At 45.8% G+C, this 23849-nt stretch overlaps 1 protein-coding gene across 4 annotated transcripts in view; it reads right to left on the reverse strand.

The window, feature by feature from the left end:
* CCDC117 (coiled-coil domain containing 117) overlaps positions 1-23849 on the reverse strand; it is a 158380-nt gene that overhangs the window by 40821 nt on the left and 93710 nt on the right. For all 4 annotated transcript variants that reach the window (XM_085633540.1, XM_085633538.1, XM_085633539.1 and 1 more), the window contains 2 exons: positions 14107-14340; positions 5030-5170 (listed from right to left, as the gene is read on the reverse strand). In XM_085633540.1, the coding sequence (XP_085489666.1) occupies positions 5030-5170; positions 14107-14340 (375 nt within the window). The remainder of the gene's footprint in view (positions 1-5029; positions 5171-14106; positions 14341-23849) is intronic.

Here is a 23849-nt window from a genome sequence, read left to right on the forward strand (position 1 = left end):
TTGCACACAATTGGAGGTCTATCACCTTCGACGCATGGGTATTACAGACCATAGAAGGTTTTCAAATAGAATTCTACAGTTCTCCCGTGCAAGAATTTCGACCTCGACCACTGGTTTTTGCATGCGATGAGGCCGAACTCACAGACCAGGAGGTGGTGGATCTGCTGCAAAAAGGAGCGGTCGTTCCCACATGTCCTCACCCAAGAGGCTTCCTCAGCAATGTTTTTCTGATAGATAAACCAGACGGGGGCCAACGGCCAGTAATAAATCTGAAGGAGTTCAACAAATGGCTGATCTATCACCACTTCAAGATGGAGGGCTTCCATCTGCTGAGATATCTCCTTCAACCCAAGGATTGGATGGCCCGGCTGGATCTGAAGGACGCATACTTCACAGTCGGCATCTTCCCTCCGCACCGTTGCTTCCAAGAGTTTCTGTGAAAAGGTCAGGTGTACGAGTTTACCTCACTCCCTTTCGGTCTTTCCTCTGCCCCGTGGTGCTTCACCAAGGTTCTCAAACCAATGGTGGATACACTAAGAACCAAAGGCTTTCGCCTCATCATTTATTTGGATAACATTCTGCTCTTGGAACAATGCCGCTTACAACAGTTGCAGGAGACAATAGATCTCTTTCCGAACCTGGGGTTTGTGATCAATGGCAAGAGGTCGCTTCTGACGCCTCCCAAGCTGGAAACCTTCCTGGGGTTCGTCATAGACTTGGTGTCCCGCACCTTGATTCTTCCGGCGAGGAAGATATCCAAGATTCGCAGAGAATTGAGAAGAGTACTAGCACGTTCCTCCACCTCCCTGAGGCAAATTCCTCGGTTGGTAGGCCTTCTTGCCTCATCAATTCAGGTGATTTTTCCGGGTCCACTCCACTACAGAGCGTTGCAGCGCCTGAAAGCCTCTTTATCTCCACAGGGGTCTGCAATATTCCGACCAGGTGCCCTGGTACTGCGTCGCTACCCCGGGTGGTCTTCCACCGCTCGGTACGATCAGGAAGACCGCCCGGGGTAGCAACAGCCAGAGCGCTGCCTCACGCCCTGAGTTGTCACCAGGAGAGGAGGCATTCGTCCCCGATTCATTACGGGTGATCATTCTGAACCCCTGCAGCTCCGTTCACTCTTCTAGGAGCAGGTATGTAGGTGGTATCGTTCTAGTTTAAGACTGTTGTGTGATTTTTTACACTTTTTTCATCTTTGTTTGATGCAGTATGAATCGGTCCTGAAGAAAGCCAAGATCAAAATGTACGATCATTTATGGCTGAAACATGTTGACCATGTATATTATTGATCATATTTGTTTATAGTGTGTTCGACAATAGGTAGGGAACACATTTTTTCTTTTTCTTTTTTGACATCTAAAGATATTTAATAAACATATTTTTCTTTAGGTAGTCAATTTTAATACACTGTTTTTTACACTGCACTCCACTACACATGTAGTTTTCACCACACGTTTGGCATCTTCAGTCTCTATTAATATTTGTACACCGAGGCGGTTACCATTAAGAAAACATCCGCGAGCTCCTCCTTTTACAATAGCAAAGGAGTTGTAGCTCCTTAACCACACCAGGTGTGGGTAAGAGGAGGCCCCAGATGATGAAGCATGCCACTTCGGTGGGTGATGGGACTTCGTCCTCTTTATGGGGACTTTTTCTTTGGAGCATTTTGTTTTGTTCACTCCCAGCATTCAGTTTTTTCCAAGTAGACCCACGGATTCCTTGTTGGTATATGATTAGTGAATAGGGGATTTTGTCCGTGCAGGTCTGTAAACTTCCCCTCGACCCTCTTACCCACCGGTATTTTTGTGGATCATAAGGACGCCTGGAATGGCAGAGCCATATTTGGCTGCGAACCAGACTTAGTGATAGAGTCCAACGCCAGCAAGTCAGGCTGGGGAGCTCGTTGCAGGGACTCCTTCACAGGAGGAAAGTGGTCCGCAGAAGAAGGTCAGCTTCACATCAATTGCCTAGAATTGATGGCGGGATCCTTCACGATCCAGTGTAGGACGAAGGACAATGAGTCTTCAGCGTGCTTCTGAAGACGGACAATGTTTCCGCGGTCTGTTACATCAACCATCTCGGGGTAACGAAATTCAAGGCTATGGTGGATCTAGCTAAGGCTTTTGGACGCTTTGCCTCTCCCACAACATTTCAGTGACAGCGGAATACGTCCCAACGTGATAACAGATTGGTGCTCCAGGAGCTGGTCGGACATGAGCCTATGGCAACTAATCCACCGCTCTTTCGGTTACTCCCCAGGATATGGGGCCCTTTCTCGATAGATCTCATCAAGTCCCGACTGGACCACCAACTTCCGCGATTTTTCAGTGGGAAACCAGAACCTCTTGCAGCCGCTACGGAAGCTTTCCTGCAGGATTGGTCCAAAGAGACAGAGTACGCCTTTTCCCCGTTCGCAATGATAATGAGACTCATGACGCAAATCCGCAGACAACAGGCGAGGGTAGTTTTGGTCACCCCGTACTGGAGGTCTCAAGTATGGTTTTGAGTTCTTCTGGAATTTTCATCGGATTCTCCAATCCTTCTACCCAGAGATCCCTTTCTTCTGAGGGATCCCCAGGGTGGTCCCCATCCTCTAGTCCAGCGGGACGGATGCCATTGGTGGCATGGGGGATTTCAGGCATCGCTATAGAGTCTCAGGCCTATCAAATGAGGCTCAGAAGCTACTGGAGCGGCTTGGGCCAGTAGCACAAACAAACGCTACAAATTAGCATGGACCAGATGGGTCGGTTGGTGTGTTCGGAATGACCAGGATCCCATGGGGTGCGAAGTGGTAGCTATTATGGACTTCTTGGCATCATTGGCGGCCCAGGGCCTGGCGTACCGCACTATCAATTCTTATAGGTCGGCGATCTCAGCAGGCCACTTACCAGTTCTGGGAGCCCAAGTCGGTGAACACCAATTGATTTGCAAGTTGATGACAGGGAGTCGCCTCACGCTTTCTCCGGAGACCAAGTATTCTTCTTTATGGATGTCAATAAGGTCTTAAGCTGGCTATGCTTTTGTGCTTAGTATCATGCCGGCAGGTGTCAGATATTAGAGCTCTGGACATTTCTGGAAGGGTTTTTACCCCAGAGGGCGTCACCTATCATATTGTGCACAGAACCAAGTTGGATTCTAGAATGGTATCCTACCCGGCTTTCGATAAATCCCCAAAGCTGTGCATGGTCAGATGCCTCAAGGAGTATGACTGGTCATCAGATTCTAGGTTTAAAAGATTCTACTTTAAACCAGTCATAGACATGGCGTCGTTGGTGGTGGATAAGCTTTGAACGAGCATAATCCTCACCTCCGGTCCCGACATAGAATGAAATATTTCCTAGTAATCATGACGGAAAGTTTCAATTCTATTAAGGACATGGAGGTGAGGATTATTCCCACCCATGGCTCCGAGAGACCTGAACCCAACCTGGAACTTGGTGTCAAATGCACTTCAACTGGCTCTCTGTCGTAAGGAATAAGTATGTGTGTTTTGAAACTGTTAACTCTTTGGTGGGTGATCCCAAAAGGGAAGGTTAATGTTTAGACCTTTGCTGTTCTTAGTAAGATGCACTGGCAACACGATCTGATGATGTTTGTACAGTTTCTTCTTAGTAAATGGATCCATTGGTTTGTCTCTTGGGTTTTTCTAGGGTCTGAGAGTTCCAAGGCAGACTGACTAAGCTCGGGGATATTGTGGTTGCAGTCAAGAAAGAGGAAGTGACATGGGAAGAGCACGCCCTCGGGAACCATGAGGACTGCGGATTGGTGGATTGTAGAGGACCCTTACGGCATTCATTATGGGAATTATATTTTTGTTGTTGTTAGAAAGATGAAACTGCTGGTGTAAGGAATAAAAGAAAGTTGAGTATAATCCTCGCCTCCGCGTCCTTAATAGAGTTGAAATTTTCCATCATGATTACTAGGAAAGTTTTCATTACCATGCGTTACGCATCACATCCATAATGAGAAATGCTGGAAATTATACGATACTGCACCCGGGTAAAGGATATTTTGCCCGGGCTTAGTAACAACCTATAGGTCTCTTGTCTAAAAAATGAATGCTAACACAACAAAGGATGTAAGCCCGTATCCCCCCACCCCCACCACCAATCAGTAAGTGAAAAACAGATCTCCGACACATGGAACAGGGGAGGGTTCATAGTCCGCTACCAAGTCAAACACTGATGCGCTGCAGGTAGCCTACCTGTTTTCATTTTAACAGATTGAATATTATGTCTACAATTGTGATAGCAGGTAGCAGTTGTGCTCAACAGTACAGACCAGTGGCACCACCGATATGCAATTTATTTTCTTCTTTGATTGTATGGTGCTCATACAGCCTTTTGGCTACTGCACAGTGCTAGCATCTGAGGGACATTACAAAGGAAGGCAACAAAGTGAAGGAGGTGAAAACAAGTGAAATTATGGTGCTGTTCTATAGAACTGGGTGCAGATGCTTGTCCAACAATATTACATTTTAGTCCAATCGTGTACTTTGAAAAGCCTACCTGAAATCGGTGGTAAAGGAAAGGAATCCTGCTGGGTTGAGTATTAAGACTGAAATAAACTCCAACTAGAGGGCACGCGTCACAAGATGTTGGATGAGAATCCGTTCAGGGCAATTAACTCTAGGTGTAATGAAATATGAACAGCCAGGAAGTACTCTAATATGGTTCAAATCGAAAGCAACTGTAGGTCTACACCTCGCTGTACGGGACCACCAGTTAGGAAACTTTGGTTCAGAATTCCACAGGTTACCTTGTGGCAGAAGTGATACATTTAAGACCTGAGCAAGTGTATATAGATGCACAGAAGGAGTGCACTTCAAAGAAGACATATGTTATTTCTACATTTAATTTTTTTTAATTTAATCAAATTCTTCTTCCTCCGTATATTTCATAATAACATCTCAATGTGTAATGAGCAATAAGGGTCTAGTTTCAAGAGCGAACATTAAACTCTTCCAAATATTTTCAAAATACAAGATTGGTACCAGACCCAACCATGTCCAGTCTCTCATACTTACAATGATCCCACAATTTTCTTGGTTAGTCCCCAAGTGAAGTCCCTCTTTAGTTCTTCTTTAAGAGCATCAGACAATACAAGTCTTGGGAGTTTGCCATCACAGTTTTCGATTTCAGTTTCCACTTCTTCATCACAAGTTAAGCTATAAACACAAACATTGATACAATCAATTTCCCACATCTATCTTAACGCAGGTCTAAGTGAGACCCAAAGTGATTTTCTACTGGTGGGTAAAAAGCTCAGACTGAATATTACCAGGAGCACTTTCTCACATTTTATTTTTCCATTCAAGTATCATGAGTTTTTGATATTTGGAGACTTTTTTCAAACACCCTAAACAATCTTCCTTATTTGCCATCAACATAATTATCCTTATTGAAAGTAACTGTACCAACATTCTCCAGCACAGGCCCAGCAGGGCACAGGCTGGTTTGCAGGCGAAATATTGGCTATGTTGATCACTTACCTCAAATGTGTGAATTAAGCTTATGTGGCAATCCCAAAACACTGGCAGGTATCAGCCTTCCTCAACATATGATACAAATCTTGGTCTAGATCAGAAATGTGCATCTATAAAAAAGGGGCTTACCAGTAAACCTGGGACCAGGGTAATCTAGTAATGAATATGCTACTTACCAGTATGCATCTGTTCTTGGCATGTAGGGCTGCTGACATTCATATCTGTGCATAGATCGCCGCCTAGTGTTGGGTCCGGATGTTTGCACGTTGTTGTCCTGGAAGAGTCTTCGAAGTATCCTGGGATAGGTGACTCCTCCCCTGGACTACAGTGCGCATGGGCATCCTCTCCATCCTCAGATTGTTTTTCGCCATTGTGGCAGTGATGGAGTAGATACAGAAAGTGATGACCATGCTTACAGTAATTCTGAGAGCTGCAGCTGCTACAGGCGCCGGGGAGGAGGGAGGGCGATATGAATGCCAGCAGCCCTACATGCCAAGAACAGATGCATACTGGTAAGTAGCATATTCAGTTTGAGGCATGTGGGCTGCTGAATTCATATCTGTGCATAGAATACATAGCAGTGCCCTCTATTAGCGGCGGCTACCAGTGCCAGCTGCAGCGGTCTGAAAAAGAGTTTTGAGAACAGCCTGTCCTACAGCTGCCTGCTGTTTTGATTGCACATCTATACAATAGTGTTTGGTAAATGTATGTGTGGTGGACTAGGTGGCTGCTCTACATATATCATGCAGGGGAATGTTTCCTAGGAAAGCCATGGAGGCCCCTAACTTACGTGTTGAGTGGGCTCGTGGGGGAATCGTTAATGTGCGTTTAGCCTTTTGATAGCAAATTTGAATACATTTAACGATCCATCTGGCTATACCTGCTTTGGAGATAGCGTTACCTTTGTGGTGTGGCGCAACGGCAACGAAAAGTTGTTTTGTCTTCCTAAAGATCTTAGTCCTGTCGATATAATACATGAGGGCTCTCTTCACATCTAGTGTATGGAGTGCTCTTTCTGCGACAGTTTGTGGGTTTTGAAAGAAAACAGGCAGTTCAATAGTTTGATTCATGTGGAACTGCGATACCACCTTGGGCATGAATTTGGGGTTGGTACGTAGTACGACCCTGTTGGCTTGAACCTGTATAAATGGCTCTTGAACGGTTAGTGCCTGGAGTTCACTAACTCTTCTTAAAGAAGTGATCGCTACTAGGAAAGCTACTTTCCAGGTAGGAAATTGAAGCTCGCATGAGTGTAGAGGTTCAAAGGGTGGACCCATCAGGCGTGTGAGGACCAAGTTGAGGTTCCACATTGGAGCCGGTGGGTGGCTTGGTGGAATGACTCGTTTGAGTCCTTCCAAGAATGCTTTGATGGCAGGCACTCTGAATAGAGAGAGGTGCTGCCTGGTCTGCAGATAGGCTGATATTGCGGTCAAATGGACACGTATAGAGGTGTACGCCAGATTGCATCGGTATAGGTGTGAGAGGTAACACATTATGTTTTGTATGGATGCGTCTAGCAGGTTAATGTCATTATTAGTACAATAAATGACGAACCTTTTCCATTTGGCTGCATAGCAAGCTCTGGTAGTGGGTCTCCTGGCCTCCTTAATGATGTCCATACAGTCAGGTGGCAGGTTTAGGTAGCCAAACTCTAGGACTTCAGGAGCCAGATCGCCAGGTTCAGCTGTTGCGGATCTGGGTGCTGAATCTCTCCATGGTTCTGCGTTAAATGCGCGGGTTTGATCCGCAGCCTTTGATGCGGCACCACGGAAAGTTCGAGAAAGGTGGTGTACCACGGCTGGCGTGCCCACGTTGGAGCAACCAGGACGAGTGTCAGTGAGTGTTGTCTGAGTTTGCGTGCCACCAGCGGTATCAGTGGTGCTGGGGGAAAAGCGTACGCAAATCTGCCGGACCAGTTCATCCATATCGCATTGCCCTGCGACTGCGGATGTGGGAACCTGGCGGCAAAGCTTTGGCATTTTGCGTTTTTGCTTGTGGCGAATAGGTCTATCTCTGGATGACCCCACTGCTGGAAGTACGGTTGGAGTACTGATGGGTGTAACTCCCACTCGTGCATCTGGTGGCTGTGTCTGCTGAGCAGATCCGCCATCTGGTTGTCCTTGCCGGGGAGGTGTTCTGCCATGAGGAACATGTTCCTCTGAATGGCCCACTTCCACATGCTCTGAGCCAGATGAGACAACTGTGGAGAGTGTGTTCCTCCTTGCTTCTGTATGTAGTACATGGCGGTCATGTTGTCCGTCCGGATCAACACGACTTTGTTGCACATGTGTACTTTGAATGCCTTCATTGCCAGGAAGATTGCCATCAGTTCCAGAAGGTTGATGTGCATCTTTTTCTGTTGTGTTGTCCATAGTCCCTGCACTGTGTAGTGGAGTACATGAGCTCCCCATCCCTGGAGAGACGCGTCCGCTGTCAGTATTATTTGTGGAACAGGCTCTTGGAACAGTCGGCCCTTGCAAAGGTTTTGTGGGTTCCACCAATGCAGAGAGTTGTATGCCCGACCGCTCACCAACACTAGGTCTTTCAGCTGTCCTTGAGCCTGATTCCACTGACGTGCTAAGCACTCCTGAAGCGGGCGCATATGTAGTCTCGCGTGTGGGACTATGAAAATGCAGGAGGCCATCATGCCTATCAACTGCATGAACACTCGCGCAGGAAGGGAGTGTTGGGGTTTGAACTTGGAAATCAGCATTTGCATGCTGTTGATCCTCACTAAATTTGGCTAAGCTGTGGCCGCCAGAGTGTCTATAGTCGCACCTAGGTACTGTTGTACGTGTGCGGGCTGGAGATGGGATTTTGGGTAATTTAGTGAGAATCCCAGACTGTGAGGGAGGTGAATGGTGCGGGACATGTGGCTGGCACATTGCTGGGCTGACTTTGCTTGAACGAGCCAGTCGTCCAGGTAAGGGTAGACGTGTATGTGCTGCCTCCGTAGATGTGCCGCCACAGTAGCTAGGCACTTTGTGAAAACCCTGGGTGCTGTTGTCACGCCGAAGGGAAGGACTTTGAATTGGTAGTGCTGCCCCTGAACAGTGAACCTGAGGTATTTTTTGTGTGAGGGGTGAATGGGTATGTGGAAATACGCATCCTTGAGGTCCAGTGTGGCCAGGAAGTCTCCCTGTTTGAGCAGCGGGAGGACTTGCTGTAAAGTGAGCATGTGAAAATGCTCGGAGAGAATGTAGCGGTTCAGGGGTCTCAGGTCTAATATAGGTCTGAGTGACCCGTCCTTTTTTGGTATTAAAAAGTACAGGGAGTACACCCCCGTACCTTGCTCGTGGACGGGTACGACCTCTATTGCGCCTTTTAGTAGCATGCTTAGCACCTCCTGCTGTAAGAGCGTTAAGTGCTCTGAGGACATAGGACGGTGTTTTGGAGGTATTGTGGGTGGAGTTGAGGTTAATTCTAGGCAGTAACCGTATTTGACAATGTCTTTGACCCACCTGTCCGTGGTGATGGAGTTCCAGGTGGACAGGAACCTTTGTAGCCTTCCCCCGACAGGTGTTATGTGGTCGGGAGGAAGGGAGAGGGCGTCACTGTTTGTTCTTGGGGGAGGACCTGGTGTTGCCGTAACCGCGTCCTCTGCCCTTTGTGCTTGAGCCACGATAACCACCCCGGGTGTTTTTATCGTAGGTGCTTTGTGTGTTGCCTTTGTTGTAGGTTTGCTGTGACCCCTGTCCTCTACCTGCTCCTCTATTTCCGGGGCGACGAAAGGAGCCGCTCCGAAAGGACTGCGTTTGAAGAGCCCCCATGGACTTTGCAGTGTCCGTGTCCTTTTTTATTTTCTCTAGGGTGGTGTCAACCTCCGGCCCGAATAAGTAGTCGGGGTTGACAGGCTGGTTGAGGATGTTATTTTGTACCTCAGGTTTGAATCCGGAGATTCGCAACCAGGCGTGTCGTCGCAACATGACGCTAGTGTTTATGGCTCTGGCAGCTGTATCTGCGGCATCCAGTGCACACTTGATGGATGCGTTTGTGAGGAGTTGTCCCTCCCTGATGAGGATCTCTGCACCTTCTTTGAATTGGTCAGGGAGATGTTGGAGTAATTGTTCTAGTGTGTCGTAGTGTGCTCGATCGTAGCGGGCGAGGAGCGCCTGCGTATTGGCAATGCGCCATATATTAGCCGCCTGGGCCGCAACCCGTTTGCTAGGTCTCTAGCACCTTGGACTCTTTGTCCGGGGGAGGAGCATCACCTGTTGTTTGCGAGCGTGCCCGTTTGCGAGCATTCGCAACTACAATGGAATCTAGAGGTAACTGGCCTCTAATGTAGGTAGGGTCCCCAGGCGCCGACCTGTATTTGTCGATTCTGGGGTTTATTACTCTTGCCCTGGTGGGTTCTTTGAAGATGTCCTTTGCTGGTTTGAGGACACCCTTTAACATGGGTAGAGTTTTTATATTCCTTTCTGAGGATGCGAAAGTATCCATGAGAAAGTCGGCCTCCACAGTGTCAGAGTGGAGTTGCACCCCATGATTGGCCGCAGCGCGTTCAATTAGGGCGTTGAATGCGGCAGTGTCCTCTGTGGGAGATGTTTTTGCTCCATAGAGTTGCGGGTCCTGTGTATCCATAGGTGCACCCGAGTCTACAGGGTCATCCCAAACTTGGTCAGGGTCCTGTGGGCCTTCAGGGTCCATCTCTCCGGGGTAGGGGACGTGGTCACCCATGTAGTCCTCCAAAACGTCAGTGTCGGAGTGTGTGGGAGAGAAGGACTGTGGATCCTGGTAAAAGGAGTGGAGAGGTTCGGAAAGAACTGGTTCCGAAGTCACCGGCAGCTTTTTCTTAAGCGGGATCCGGTAGGAGTCCAAAGCTGACTCTGAAGTTATTCTCCTTTTGTGGAGCACCATCCTGCCGGTGTCGGCGTTGATGACCTGTGACGGAGACGACTCCGCAGGAGAGCGTTCGGCAGGCGTGAACGTGGTGTGGGTGACCCGTGTTCTGATCTGGAACAGTTTTGGGGCCGTGGATGGCGGCAGTCCAAAAGTGATATTGGTCGGTGCCGAAGAGGCCGTGGGAGCTTTTATCGGCTCGGAGCCTGACGTGTCCTGGAGGACTGCTTTGTGTTTGGTGCGTTGCGCAGCAACGGTCCGCACCTGGAGTGCCATCGAGTCCTTTGTGCCGGCTGTTTCTGTAGAGGCGGGCGTGGACTTCTTCGGTGCCGGCGAGTCATTGAGTCGAGGGGCGGCAATGGCCGTCGACGTCTTTGATGAGTGTGCCTTTGGTGGTGCTGTCGAAGCGGGGTGCGACACAGCAGGCAGTTTGACCTTTGGGGTCGGAGCCGATTGTGTCGGTGCCGGTAGCCGAGGAGGTTTGGTGGCACCGAAGCTCTTTTTCCGTGTGTCGGCGCCGACGTCGGCTGCTGCAAGCTCGGCACCGAAATCTCGTTTGGTGCGGTCGGTGCCGACGGGTTTTGCTGGCGTCGAAGGTGTGGTGGGCCTCGATCCGACCAGCGTTACTTTCGGTTTCTGGTGAACCAATGCAGCTTTCGGTTTCGAAGAAGGGAAACCAGCCTTTCTGGGTAGTAATGGCTGCCGCTGAATGTCCGAGGCCGGGCCAGAGGGCGGGGCCGAAGAACTGCGGGATAGGTCTTGGGTAAGGCCCGAAGGCGATCCCTCGACCGGATCCATAGACTGGCCCACTGGGATATCCTCAGTCTGTACGGGTAGGCCTTGCTCGTCACCGGAGCTACTCTCTTCGGCCCCTAAGGCCTCATTGTAGTCTCCTACCTCGGTGTCGGCTTCATCTTTGGAAAAGAGTTGTTCTTCGACGTCTTCCGATACGGAGTCGTGTTCGGAAGCGGGGCTGGAGGGTAGGTTCTCCACGTCTTCGACATCTTCGTCTTCGGCGCTGAAGATGTTGGCTGGGGCCGGTGCCGCTTGCTGCGCTTCGAGTCTTGCTGCTCGTCGATTCCGAAGAGTCTTCTTGGATCGGAATCGGGCACAGGCCATACAGGTAGATTCGTCGTGATCCGGTGAAAGGCATTTGTTGCACACCGGATGGACGTCGATATGGGGATATTTCGCATTGCATACAGGACACCGCTTGAATGGTGTCCTCGATTCCATCGTCGATGAAGGGTCGATGGTCGGGGAAAATGCGAAAAAGTTGGTTCTGGAAGTTAGTAAACTAACAATATACTATCGATACCGATCGGGAACAGTACCGACGCGAACTAAAGGCCTTTTGGCCTGTAAAAAGTTTTTCCTAACTTGAGTCAAGATAAGCACATCCGAACCCAATGGCGGAAAAAAACAATCTGAGGATGGAGAGGATGCCCATGCGCACTGTAGTCTAGGGGAGGAGTCACCTATCCCAGGATACTTCGAAGACTCTTCCAGGACAACAACGTGCAAACATCCGGACCCAACACTAGGCGGCGATCTATGCACAGATATGAATTCAGCAGCCCACATGCCTCGAACTAAGGCAAACAGTGGTCCCTAAAGGTTGAAGTGTGAACCTCTACCTCTTTGGAGAGAATAAATTGGACCATCGAAAGATTGTTTCCATTTCTCAATTTGGATAGTTTTATTTCAATTTGTAAACAAAATAGAAAAAAATCATTGCAGTTTTATAATTCAATAAATATCTAAGTAAAGAGGTGATCCCAAACGACGCAGTGCAAGTGAAAATAGGTGAATGTAAAGTGCACTGGTGCTATACAACCTATGTACATAAATTAGTGACTGATCCAGGATGCATAAATAGTTAGTACTAGACAGGGAATTCATCAGGATGTAGGTTTGGGAAGCATGACACAGCTCCACCCAGCATTCCCACAGCGGCATACATGCTTTGATTGAGTACTGCATGCCATAGATTGGGCTTCTATCCCAGCCACTTCAGAGTTGTCCCATGTGTCAGTTTCACTCACTAACGCTCAGAAAACAACTCCACATTCATCCGATACATTGGGCAGGTGCTTCCCAAACCTACATCCTGATGATGACCCTGTCTATATTGTATGTTTGAGGTCGAAACGTTGACTTGGCACAATTATCCCTTTTGGTGCTCATGACGGAATGGTTCCGTCATGAGCACCGGTGCTCATGACGGAACCATTCCATCATGAGGACAGGGGCAGGAAATCCCACTGCTGTAAACAGCAGAGGGATTTCCCAGGTGTCTTTCATACCAATGTTTCCATGTATACATTTTCCCAACATAATTGCTATATACCCGGTACATAATAAAAACCATTGCAAGACGCTGCTCAGTTATTGGTTCTGGGTTCGTCGGGTTCTTGGTGAACCTACAAGTCCTATATATCCCCACAACCAGAAAGGTCCAGCAAATGTAACGGCATATTGCTTTCAAACAGCTGTCATAATTAGAAGAAGTTCCAGGTGAAAACATTGACACAAATGGCTGATTTTTCAACTAATTTTCAATTTTTCCTATATTTAACTGTTAGTGTCTATGAAGAAACCTTGAAGGATCTACACAAATGACCTCTTGCTTCAATTCACAATGTTGTTTACTTTTCTAAAATGTATAGCTTTCCAGGATCCATTATTGCTTTCATACCCATTTCTACCATTAACTGGAAGGAGGTTGAAAGCACAAAAAATAGCAAAAATAGGTTATGTCCCAGAAAAATGCCAAAACTGTGTAAAAAATGTTGGTTTTCTGACAAAAGTCTGCTTGTCCCTGAAAGCTGGGGAGATGGTGATTTCAACACCACAACCCCTTTTTTGATACTATTTTCAGGGGAAAAAACAGATACTTTCATCTGGAGCCCTTTTTTCGCATTTTCCCCCCCAAAAAATGTTTTGCTGTATTTTGGCTAATTTCTGGGTCCACTCCAAGGGAATCCACAAACCCTGGGTACCTTTAGAATCCCCATGATGATGGGGAAAAAAGGACGCAAATTTGGTGTAGATACCTTATGTGGTCAAAAAGTTACAGGGGCCTAGGGGTATCTTGAAGAATGATTGCTTCCAGGGCAGCTACTTGAGAGCATGCAGATAAGTCTAAACACAGGCTGGTTGCCTGTGAGGGACATCTGTTGGTTTCTACAGAGTAGCAGGGTGGGGGTTTGGAGGTTCTGAAGTTGAACAGAGGGCTGGCCCAGGTACCTGAACACTAAATATGGGGTCTCTGAAGGTGGGATGGACCTTAAAATCTCAGTGGGCATGCTCAAGATCTGAGGAAGTGGTCCATGGTTTACTAACCTGAGAGGTCCAACCAGTGTGTTTAAGGAACAGGTGAAGGTGACTAAAGGTTGGATGAGATCTAAATGTTTATGTCTAAGTGAGGCACAAAATCCCAGTAAATTAGTCTAGTGTTGGAGACGTGGGGTTGGGGAGACATTCATTGTGATTTTAATATCAATGATGCCATGTTACATAACTGAAGAGATATTTGAGACAATCTGAGCATGATCAGAAGGTAGATCAACATTCTCATTTTGAAGTGCTATATTCAACTGAGTTCCTACACCTAATGTCAGGGGAGAAAGACGGTGGGACAACATATCAACAATAGGACTTGAATCAAGCGTTGTACTCACCAATTATGCCACTGCTTTGATAATTCAATACAAAATTACATCTGTATCAAATGGATTTAACCAGAATCTAGGTTCTAGGCAACTGGTGCTCACCTGTCCTCGATTTCTTGGAGTGTTCGTCGAGCACTTTCAGGCTGCTGTTCCCAGATGGTTTGCTCCATTTCTTCACACGGAACCTCAAACATGGTGGCTGACGAAAGATTACCTCCAGCACAGTGACTCAAAGGGTTTACCACTTGTCCACCTACACATCGGCCCCAATCATCAACTTCGGTAGTCATAGAAACAGTTGTGTCTTCTGTAAGTTTTTTTTTCCTAGGAGGACAACTATAAAAGAAGAGAACTAAGTCAATGTCAGAGTTGAAAAAAAGGTTATGTAAAGTAAACCTTTCGCACAGACAGAGACACCAAATTACACTCTTATGCAGCCTCCCTTTGATAGCCTCCAAAATGGCAGGTTATCTCAAATGGGTCTACCAGATCACCTGTCACTTAGCCAGAGGAGGCCTGAGAATTTCTGGCATAAGCCTCCTTAGGGGAGGGCTGTACACTTGAAAATCAGTAAAAATATGAGCTACAGTGGATTATGGGGAGTTGAGCGGCCAGCACATTGACCACATTTGCTAAAGTTTGGAAAGTTTTAAAGTTATATGTGCTACTAAACAAATGCTACTGTTTTGAATAAAGGCATATTAATACCTCAGATTAATGCTATATCCTTTATTCCCAGCCCGATGACTGAGAATGATTCCAACATGCTAAATCGATGAATACCCCAGTGCTGTAAAATACTGCAAATAATTTAATATCCACTTCTAATCAGATCTACTGGAGGTGCTGAATGAGGAAACAGGTCTCAGGTCTGTAAATCATACATCACAATCAATTCCAACTGTTTGTTATGTTTCTCAGCACTAACTGTAGCCCAAGAGTAAACTAAAGGGATTAATGTAGCTTGAAGAGATTTTATTAGTGTCAATGCTTTAGGCCTCCATATAGAAAACGATAGCAATGCAACTCAAGCGGTTTCAGGCTTGGACTTCACATTTCTGATTGGAGTAAAGCATGTTTCTATATATAACTATCGGGTTAGTTCTGAGAATGATCAACTCTCAAAAGTGAATTCACGTTGCTTTACCACTGCAGGACACACCTAGGGGATGTGCCATAACCACGGTGGGAAAGCAACGTGGTTCGTGTGAGGCGGGGATTCAGGAAATGGGAGACCTGTACCAGAAGGGTGCCTTAATACCATATGCTACACTACTGGAGTTAGACGGGTTGCAACGAGGCCAATTCCTGTTGCATCCATCGCTCATGGCTGCCCTCGTCACTTAAGGGGGAGACATGACCAGCAAGGCCCCAAAGGAATCTCACAATCCAGTACTTACATATGATGGGGCAAGGTGGACATCTCACGCAGTGGTTTGCCGCTTCCCTTAGACAGCACAATGCAATCGCACTGACACCACTGCGACTTCACTGGGAGGGGGATGGTAGCCGCCCAGTCAAGGACCCCGAATGGGCCTCACTATTGGAGGGTCCTGTGCATATCCCCAGGAGTATGCACTTCCGCCAGATACAATTCTAAATTATACAGAGAGCATATCTGACTTCAGCTAAAATTAATTGATACTTTAGCCGCGTTGACGCTGCTTGCCTCAGCAGCCACCTTACAGACGCAGACCTGTTGACAATGTTATGGGAGTGCCCATGCCTACGGGGATACTGGAGAGCGGTAGCAGACACCCTCTCTCTATGCATGGAACCACCCTTCCCTCTGAGTGAGAGACCTATATCCTACAACTTTCCCGTACAAGTAAAAAACCTAAGGTGATATCCTGCTTCCTAGATCTAGGACTCGCAGTAGCTAAGAGGTTGATCACTAGGAAGTGGAAAGCCTCTGAGCCCCTTCATATATTGGAGTGAAGGCGCTCCATGCTGCCATGGGCTAAAGCGGAGAGCAGTGCACTGCATCGGGAAGACACACTGGGCATTCGTAAGACCCCAATCACTACAAGCTGGGATGCGATATTCAATGAGCTGCAAAACATTCATAGCACTGAGACAGACACGCTGGCCCCATCTGACAACAGCCCGGAGCGCGCGCTAGGGGAAGAATATAGGTTCTGACAAGATTGGCAGGCACGCTCGCACACTGACGCGTGTTTTAGGGCATACACCAGAATAGCCTCACAAACAAAAGCAAAGGGGGCACATCAATATGAGGGACCAGGAAGCGCTCCATTTCAGCACACAACCGCTTGTTATGTTTTATGTTGTCCCGTTTCATTATATCCTCCCTCCCCTGTTGGCAGACTACTAAACAGTCAGCACTTACAGGGTTGACAAACACGATGCACTTAAGAGTGACTAAAGATGATATTAAAAATCAACATGTAAGGCGTATATAAGCTTAGTTTGAACACATGCTTGTTACTGCCAGGGACATAGACACGCCCTGATTGCACATGTACTAATATACACCGTCCACTAAGAAACCAACCAACAATGACTGATACAAAATATGATTTATACTATGTATGTCTAGGTTGTTAACTGAAAACACAGTAAACAGATAAAAAAATTAATTTAAAAAAAGAGTGAATTCACATAAGAGTCAATACAAATAAGCAGCACCATACTCAATATAGCAATTTTAGTGACTAGGAATACCGAGAACTAATGTGGCTGTTGCATTTTGAATGAGACAATAACGTCATTGAGCAACTGACAGGGAGCCAACTTTAAAGCTGGTTTGAAGTAATGTAACAAGCTTTCTCCATCAGGTGATCTTTATTCATTTTTGTTCATTTTTATAGAAACCACGCATATAAACAAAACAGAATGACTAAGAAACATCAAGAACAAGCATTGGCATAGCCAATACGTCTCGCCTTTAGGGCCTTTTAAGTGTTTAGCCAGAGCTATTGACTTTGCCAATGTCTTTAAGCTGTGCTGTAGAGAAGTGTGGCTGCTGTGCAGCTTGCTGAAAAGTTTTAATAAAAAAGTGTCAGAAGAATTTTTGTTACCTTATATATGACCAAGAAGGCATTATGTACAACTGAACGACCACATTAAAAAAGTATTTACAATAAAACATTTTCTCAGTTTTCTTTGGTTCTTGCAATGCTGGCATCTTGTTTCTGAGTGGTGCTGTGGTGGTGCTGAGTGATGCTGTGGTGGCCCTGAGCGATGCTTTGGCCGCGCTGAGTGATGCTGTGGCCGCGCTGAGTGATGCTGGGTCCGCCCTGAGTGATGCTGGGGCCGCCCTGAGTGATGCTGGGGCCGCCCTGAGTGATGCTGGGGCCGCCCTGAGTGATGCTGGGGCCGCCCTGAGTGATGCTGGGGCCGCCCTGAGTGATGCTGGGGCCGCCCTGAGTGATGCTGGGGCCGCCCTGAGTGATGCTGGGGCCGCCCTGAGTGATGCTGGGGCCGCCCTGAGTGATGCTGGGGCCGCCCTGAGTGATGCTGGGGCCGCCCTGGGTGATGCTGGGGCCGCCCTGGGTGATGCTGGGGCCGCCCTGGGTGATGCTGGGGCCGCCCTGGGTGATGCTGGGGCCGCCCTGGGTGATGCTGTGGCCGCCCTGGGTGATGCTGTGGCCGCCCTGGGTGATGCTGTGGCCGCCCTGGGTGATGCTGTGGCGGCCCCGGGTGATGCTGTGGCGGCCCCGGGTGATGCTGTGGCGGCCCTGGGTGATGCTGTGGCGGCACTGAGTGATGCTGTGGCTGCGCTGAGTGATGCTGCTGTTGCGCTGAGTGATGCTGTGGTGGTGCCGAGTGATGCTGTGGTGGTGCCGAGTGATGCTGTGCCTGTGTTCTGTGGGCCCCATTACTAAGTCTGTGTATGTTGCTGAGCTATTAAACATTGTAGCTCCTGGTTGGGTACCTTTCTGGGCTTCCCTATAATATATCTTTTTATATAATTAATTAGATGGCTACCCATTTATGTAACTGATCTATTGATAGCTTGTTCAAAACTGAAACTCGTCATGGTAGAAGGTGAAGTAAATACAGAAGTACATTTAAATGCAATATATTTAAATTATAGAGTATGTAAATAAACTAATCAATTAAATATCACAGAGACTAGGCTCCAAGCGACACTTTTCTCGTGTGAATGGGTCAGGAAAAAGGGCCGCTCGGCAGGAGCCCCCTTCAGGCTTAGTGCAGCCCCCTGAATGGCCTGCTCAGTGGAGTTGATCTCATTAATGGCGGAGGGGTGGGGCCCGGCCATCAGGCAAGGTGGACACGGGGGGCAATAGCCTGATCTGTCTGGGGAGAAAGGAGGGAGTTAACTGAAAGGACTCCGATGGATTTATTGGGCGACAAGTAAACGCCCCGAACAGAGGGAAGGGGCGGGGAGATGAAGGGAGTAAGGAGAAAGGGAGCAGGGCAGAGTAACGGCGGAGGGGATATTGGAGGTGGCACTGAAGAGCGAAGTCCATCCAAAGAGGAATTAGTGATGGTGAGGGACGCAGCAAATCGAGGTGGTGACGTCGAGGCAGAGAACGAGGGTAGACAGGAAACAGAGCAGCAAGTGGATGGTGCAAAGGGGGTGGGGGACAGGATGTAATAGCAACAAGCATTGGCCACGTGTGAAGTAATGAAGCTTAAATCAAAGCAAGCAAGACGAGATGCACTCTGGGGTGGGGGAGGGGGAGGAGCGTTGACGCACGCACTTGGGAGAGAAAGCGAGAGGAAAGCCAGATGACGCCTGATCGAGCGATGCGAGGAATGCGCGTTACTGTGCGCGTAACCGCATGCTCTAGGCCACACAAAAAGCTGTGGTTGGCTTTTTAAAGCCCACTGACTAAATGTCTTGCCAGAGCAACGCATGCGCTGGCTCAGGCGAGACCTAAAAAGGTGCCTCCAGTGTACACAGCGAATATAAAAACACAATCACTCATAGCCAAGTGCACACTCTATCAGATGTACAGTGTACCACCATGCAGCCTGGTAAGCCCTGAGTACAATACTTGTCTAAGTCGGACACATTAACACTCCAGACCCCCTCCCATGCGAGACCCTTTCAGAAAAGTCAAACTGAAACGAAGAATAGTATAGTATCTACAATTATGTTTGAGTTTCTAAAACATCCAACACATTTTACAGCTAAATCGAAAACCTTTTACTTTCTGAGAATTAAAGTCAAATTACTTTAGCGTACACTTATGTTCTTGCTATTTACATACACATGTTGAAGGTATTGTCAGTGTTTGGGAGGATGGTTCGTACCTAGTGTCTTTCTTGCATAACCAAAATTCAAACTAAAACTGCACCTTTCCAGCAAATTAAGTTTTTCTGACAGTGTACAGGTAGATCAAAGGGAGCAGCTCTACAGGGGTGGATTTTGCGTGGGTCCCTGCCTGGCTGCCTGAATTCAAGATGACCACTAAGAAACAGGCCTAGACTGCATGATCAGGTTCCACAGAGGTCAGGGGAGCTTCATCCCAGAAAGAAGTGAGCCATCGAATTTTGTGAACCGTTCTCCTTTCTTCACCATGTAAAGCGAGACCCCTTTAATGGTGGCCGCGCCCCTTTCATTAGACATTGCTCACTGTATTCAGGTTACAATGAGCAGCGTCCAAAGAAAGGGGCACGACCAACATTAAAGTGAAAGCGCAGTATGGGGCCATTTCACCCAAAAATAAAGAAAAGTACTGTAGTGCGGCCACTAAACGGAAAGCGGACCGCACAGCAAATTAAATAAATAAGCGCGGCCGCTATAGTTAAAAGCGGATCGCGCTGTAAATTAAATAAATACATCACTAATACAAAAGCAAGTGGGTGGAATAGTGTTAGATCATTAAAGAGAATAGTGCTCAAAGGTCCGATAAAGCAGACTCTGTAACAACACACACAAGTAAAAAGTCCAGTCCTCATGGGAGGTTACAAAAGCAGACAGGCAGTACAAGGAAGGACTACTAAGCCTATTTATCCACCAAAAGCAACGATTTCGCAAGGACAGTAAAAGGAGCAAACTGAAATGATGGGCAGGATATGGTCAGAACTTGTATTCCATACCTGAATACAGTATGCCTCAAAGAGCAGCGCATGCGCTGCCCAGGCTCGACCTAAAAAATCCACATCCATGCGACCATACCTGGGGCATCTAATTTGTATCACCGTTAGCTATTGATTTATTGTCTTCAGTGACAGATATGTGGTTATGCAAGTAATGATGTGTTTCAAAAAAGCACTTCTGTGGGTATTTCAGAACCCGCTGCTATGCCTTTTTGATTAAATACTTTTCCAACCACTTTTCATTTAACTTTATTCTTCTGTAGGTTCTGCTTGGCATATGCAATAACAATCTCTACAGCTGGGCTATTTATATGTAGCCATTCCTATTGGGAATAATAATTCTAATAATTTGTGCGTTTGAAGTTCAGTTTTGCTAGTTACCCCACAGAAGTTTCAAATTTCGTAAAATAACTCTACATGTAAGAAACTGTGAGGCCTACAGTCCGCGTTCTTCAACCAGTGTTAGAAAAGGCACTGTTTTTCCAGCTAGAAAACTCTCCCTTTGAGATTATGCATACTATTGTCCCCCCAGTCAAATCACTGGCTCTAAAGAATTCCCAAGTTCTTCGGAATCCTAAGAGTGGTATTGTGGGAGCATAAAGTGAACTCAGCGAAGTCTTTCACACATTTCCAACAACTCAGGCCTTTCTACAATAGCCTACGTAAGTGGTTCTACATTTTTCCAAAAACTGTTGAAGTCTGTCAGTTGTTTTAGTCTCTATGGAATATGCACATTTCTTAGACCAATTTGCCAGTAAATTCAATGTTCTCCTAAGCACCCAAGGTACTATACCACTGGAGTTAACCTAGTGTATTCATCATAAGACAATATTAGCATATCGTCCCCATAGACCAAGATGGCATGCACTCCATCCACCAGGTGGATTCCTCTGCCATTGTTCTCCATCTTAATCTCTCAGCACAAGGGTCTATTGGCAACATGAAGAGTATTGGAAACATACCAGCCTAGTTCTTCGTAAAATCTGATTATGGCACCGAAATTATTCTCCCTGGGCTGATCGAAGCACCTGGTGTGAAATACAACATGCACATATTCAACTCTCACCCATGCATCCCAAGCCCGCAATCAAAAATATCCAACTTATCCTATCAAACGCCTTCTCAAGTTCAATAGCCATCATTATGGCCTTTCCTCTCAGGGTATCTGAGAATCGTCCAGAACCATACATAATTGTCTAATGTTTCCAGAAGTATTACTAGTTGGAGTAGAAACACTCTGGTACTGATAAATTGAGGCAATCAGTTTTGGGTACAATCTTGTTGCTCGTATTTTAGCTAAAACTTTTTTTATCTAGGTTCAATGAGAGTAGAAGCATGCAAGTGGCCCTATCCAAATGATCTCTATGGGGTTTGAGAACGAAGATTATACGTGTCTCGTATATGTATAAGGGAGATTACTCTTCTCTCAATCGGTTGCTTACATCCTAGTCAGGGGCAGCACTAATATACAAGTATATATAGGACTAAAATTCTGCTGGCAACCCATCTGTGCTGAGAGTTTAACAGTTCTCATTCCATCAACTGCCTCCTTGATCTCAGCTTCTGATATTGGGGCACCCTGCTTTCCGCACGCCTTATCTAGGACCAGGTTCACGGTTATGCTATACAGAGAAGCTTCAAATGCTTGCCCCAGCTTCCTCTCCTGATACATATAATGAATTATACCCTAAAAACGTTTGTTATTTCTCCATGTGTGAGCAGCTAAACACTCATCCATCTCTAAACTGTGTTATAGGGGTTCCTCTCAACTTAGGTTTAATTAACCATGTCTGTAACTGTCCTGTTCCATCTCCTTCACAATGCATTAGTCCTTGTAATCGCTACAGTTAAGACACCTACATTTTAATAGTTGTAGCTTATTTCTCTCAGTTGCTAGTGTCTGAGTACATACAGTCAAGCAGTCATACTGGAAACTGATCTCAAAAGGTAGGGATACGGAGGACACCATAAGAAGATCAGGCCGTCCCCACGCAAGATCACGTTGCATAACCCGCAGAACGGCCATTTTGGAAATAATAAGCATCGTGCTACGATACAGAAATTATACACTGGTAACTCATGAGACACATGGTGCGACGAGTCAAAGGAATGCTGATGCTCGACATTTCCATTTAGAAGGAACTTAACCCCAAAAACGAGAGTCACCCTTACCTAAATAAAGGGACAGGGTAGTTGAATACTAGAAAAAGGTTTGTTTCCTTTTTGTGCATCTTAAAATCAATAAAATAATGGGCACTCTGAAAACCCAAGGGACATATATTAGTACAAAAATCTAAATATCACAAGCTTTTAACATTATATATTCAAAGTCCTTACAAACACAATATGATGCAGAATTTTTTTTTTATATTCTCTTATTTTCATAAAAACCTTCAACAATAATCCTCATACATTTACAATCAAAGTTAAGAAAGGACTATAGTTCCTAATCTTGCAATACATTTTCAATCCCTAGAAATGCTCTTTGCAGAATATACAAAAATTTAATTTCTAATACTTAAAAAAAACTTATTATTTTATAAAAATAAAAAAACTGTTGACGGGGTGTTTCGGTGGACAATGGAATCAGTTTTCACCGCTTCTTCAAGACAGAGATTTTTATCATATATATTTATTCTAAAAGTCAGAGAAATACATAACTATACGTCTTAATTCTAAAACTACTCAAAAAGCATACAACACGAGATCAATTTGTAACGTCCATTTGTTTTGAAGCAATTGTCCAAGAAATATTCACGATAGGTATATTGATTGTTATATTTAAATACCCCCTCTTATTGAATGAGATATACTCATTACTTGATAAAGACATCACAACTATATTTGGGAGAATACATTTCATCATCCCTTATTTGCTCTAGCTGTTATAAATCTTTTAGCTGAAAATACCTCAACACTATATTAATATGTTCTCTGTGTAGGTTTTACTTGCACAGGATGTCCATGATACACTTTATGGATCAGATTAAACGGCCTTGTAGATTCCGTCAATGGGCCTTTGCTTTCCAGGTAATAATATACTCCATAGAGCACATGAAAAGGAAAAATAGTATGACATTATATTGAGAGACAAAAACCTTTCTGTGTGTTCTCTTCTAGAGGTCTATAACTAAAGACTTGCTGTCATGCAAATGATGTAATAACTCCAGTTATGATTAACCCCTCAGGAGCGTAGTGTATTATAGCCTGAAAATAATATATATATTTAGAATTCTTTACAAGTGGGAGTATTTAAATGTTAGCAATGTAGCTATTTGCTAAGTAGAGCAAAAGTGGCTTACCTAATTTTCTTTTAAGTTATTGGAAATATAATCCAAGTCCTTTCTTAACTGTGATTTTAAATGTATGAGAATTATTTTTGAAGGTTTTTATGAAAATAAAAGAGACTATACATATTTTTTTCCGCATCATATTGTGTTTGTAAGGACTCAAAATATATAATGTTAATAAGTTTGTGATATTTAGTTTTCTGTACTAGTGTATGTCCATATGGTTTTCAAACAGAGTGGCAATTATTTTTATTGATTTTTATGAACTGACGCTAGCCATATCCTACAAAATGTGTGCATCACAAAGCTTTACACTTACACCACCAATTCCATTCCTGCTGATTCGAGGTGAACGAGCAATGAAATGACATGAATAGAAAGAGTACTTATGAATTGCATGGAAGCTATTCAAAAGGATTGCTCAACTCCAGAAAAAAAGAGAGATCTTATTACATTCTCTTGGTCTGGAAAGTATACGACAATCAAATGGGAAAGAAAATAAGAGCTGCTGGAAAAGAT

Source organism: Triturus cristatus, chromosome 11 (assembly GCF_964204655.1).
Source record: "Triturus cristatus chromosome 11, aTriCri1.1, whole genome shotgun sequence".
In the NCBI taxonomy this organism is placed as follows: Eukaryota; Metazoa; Chordata; class Amphibia; order Caudata; family Salamandridae; genus Triturus; species Triturus cristatus.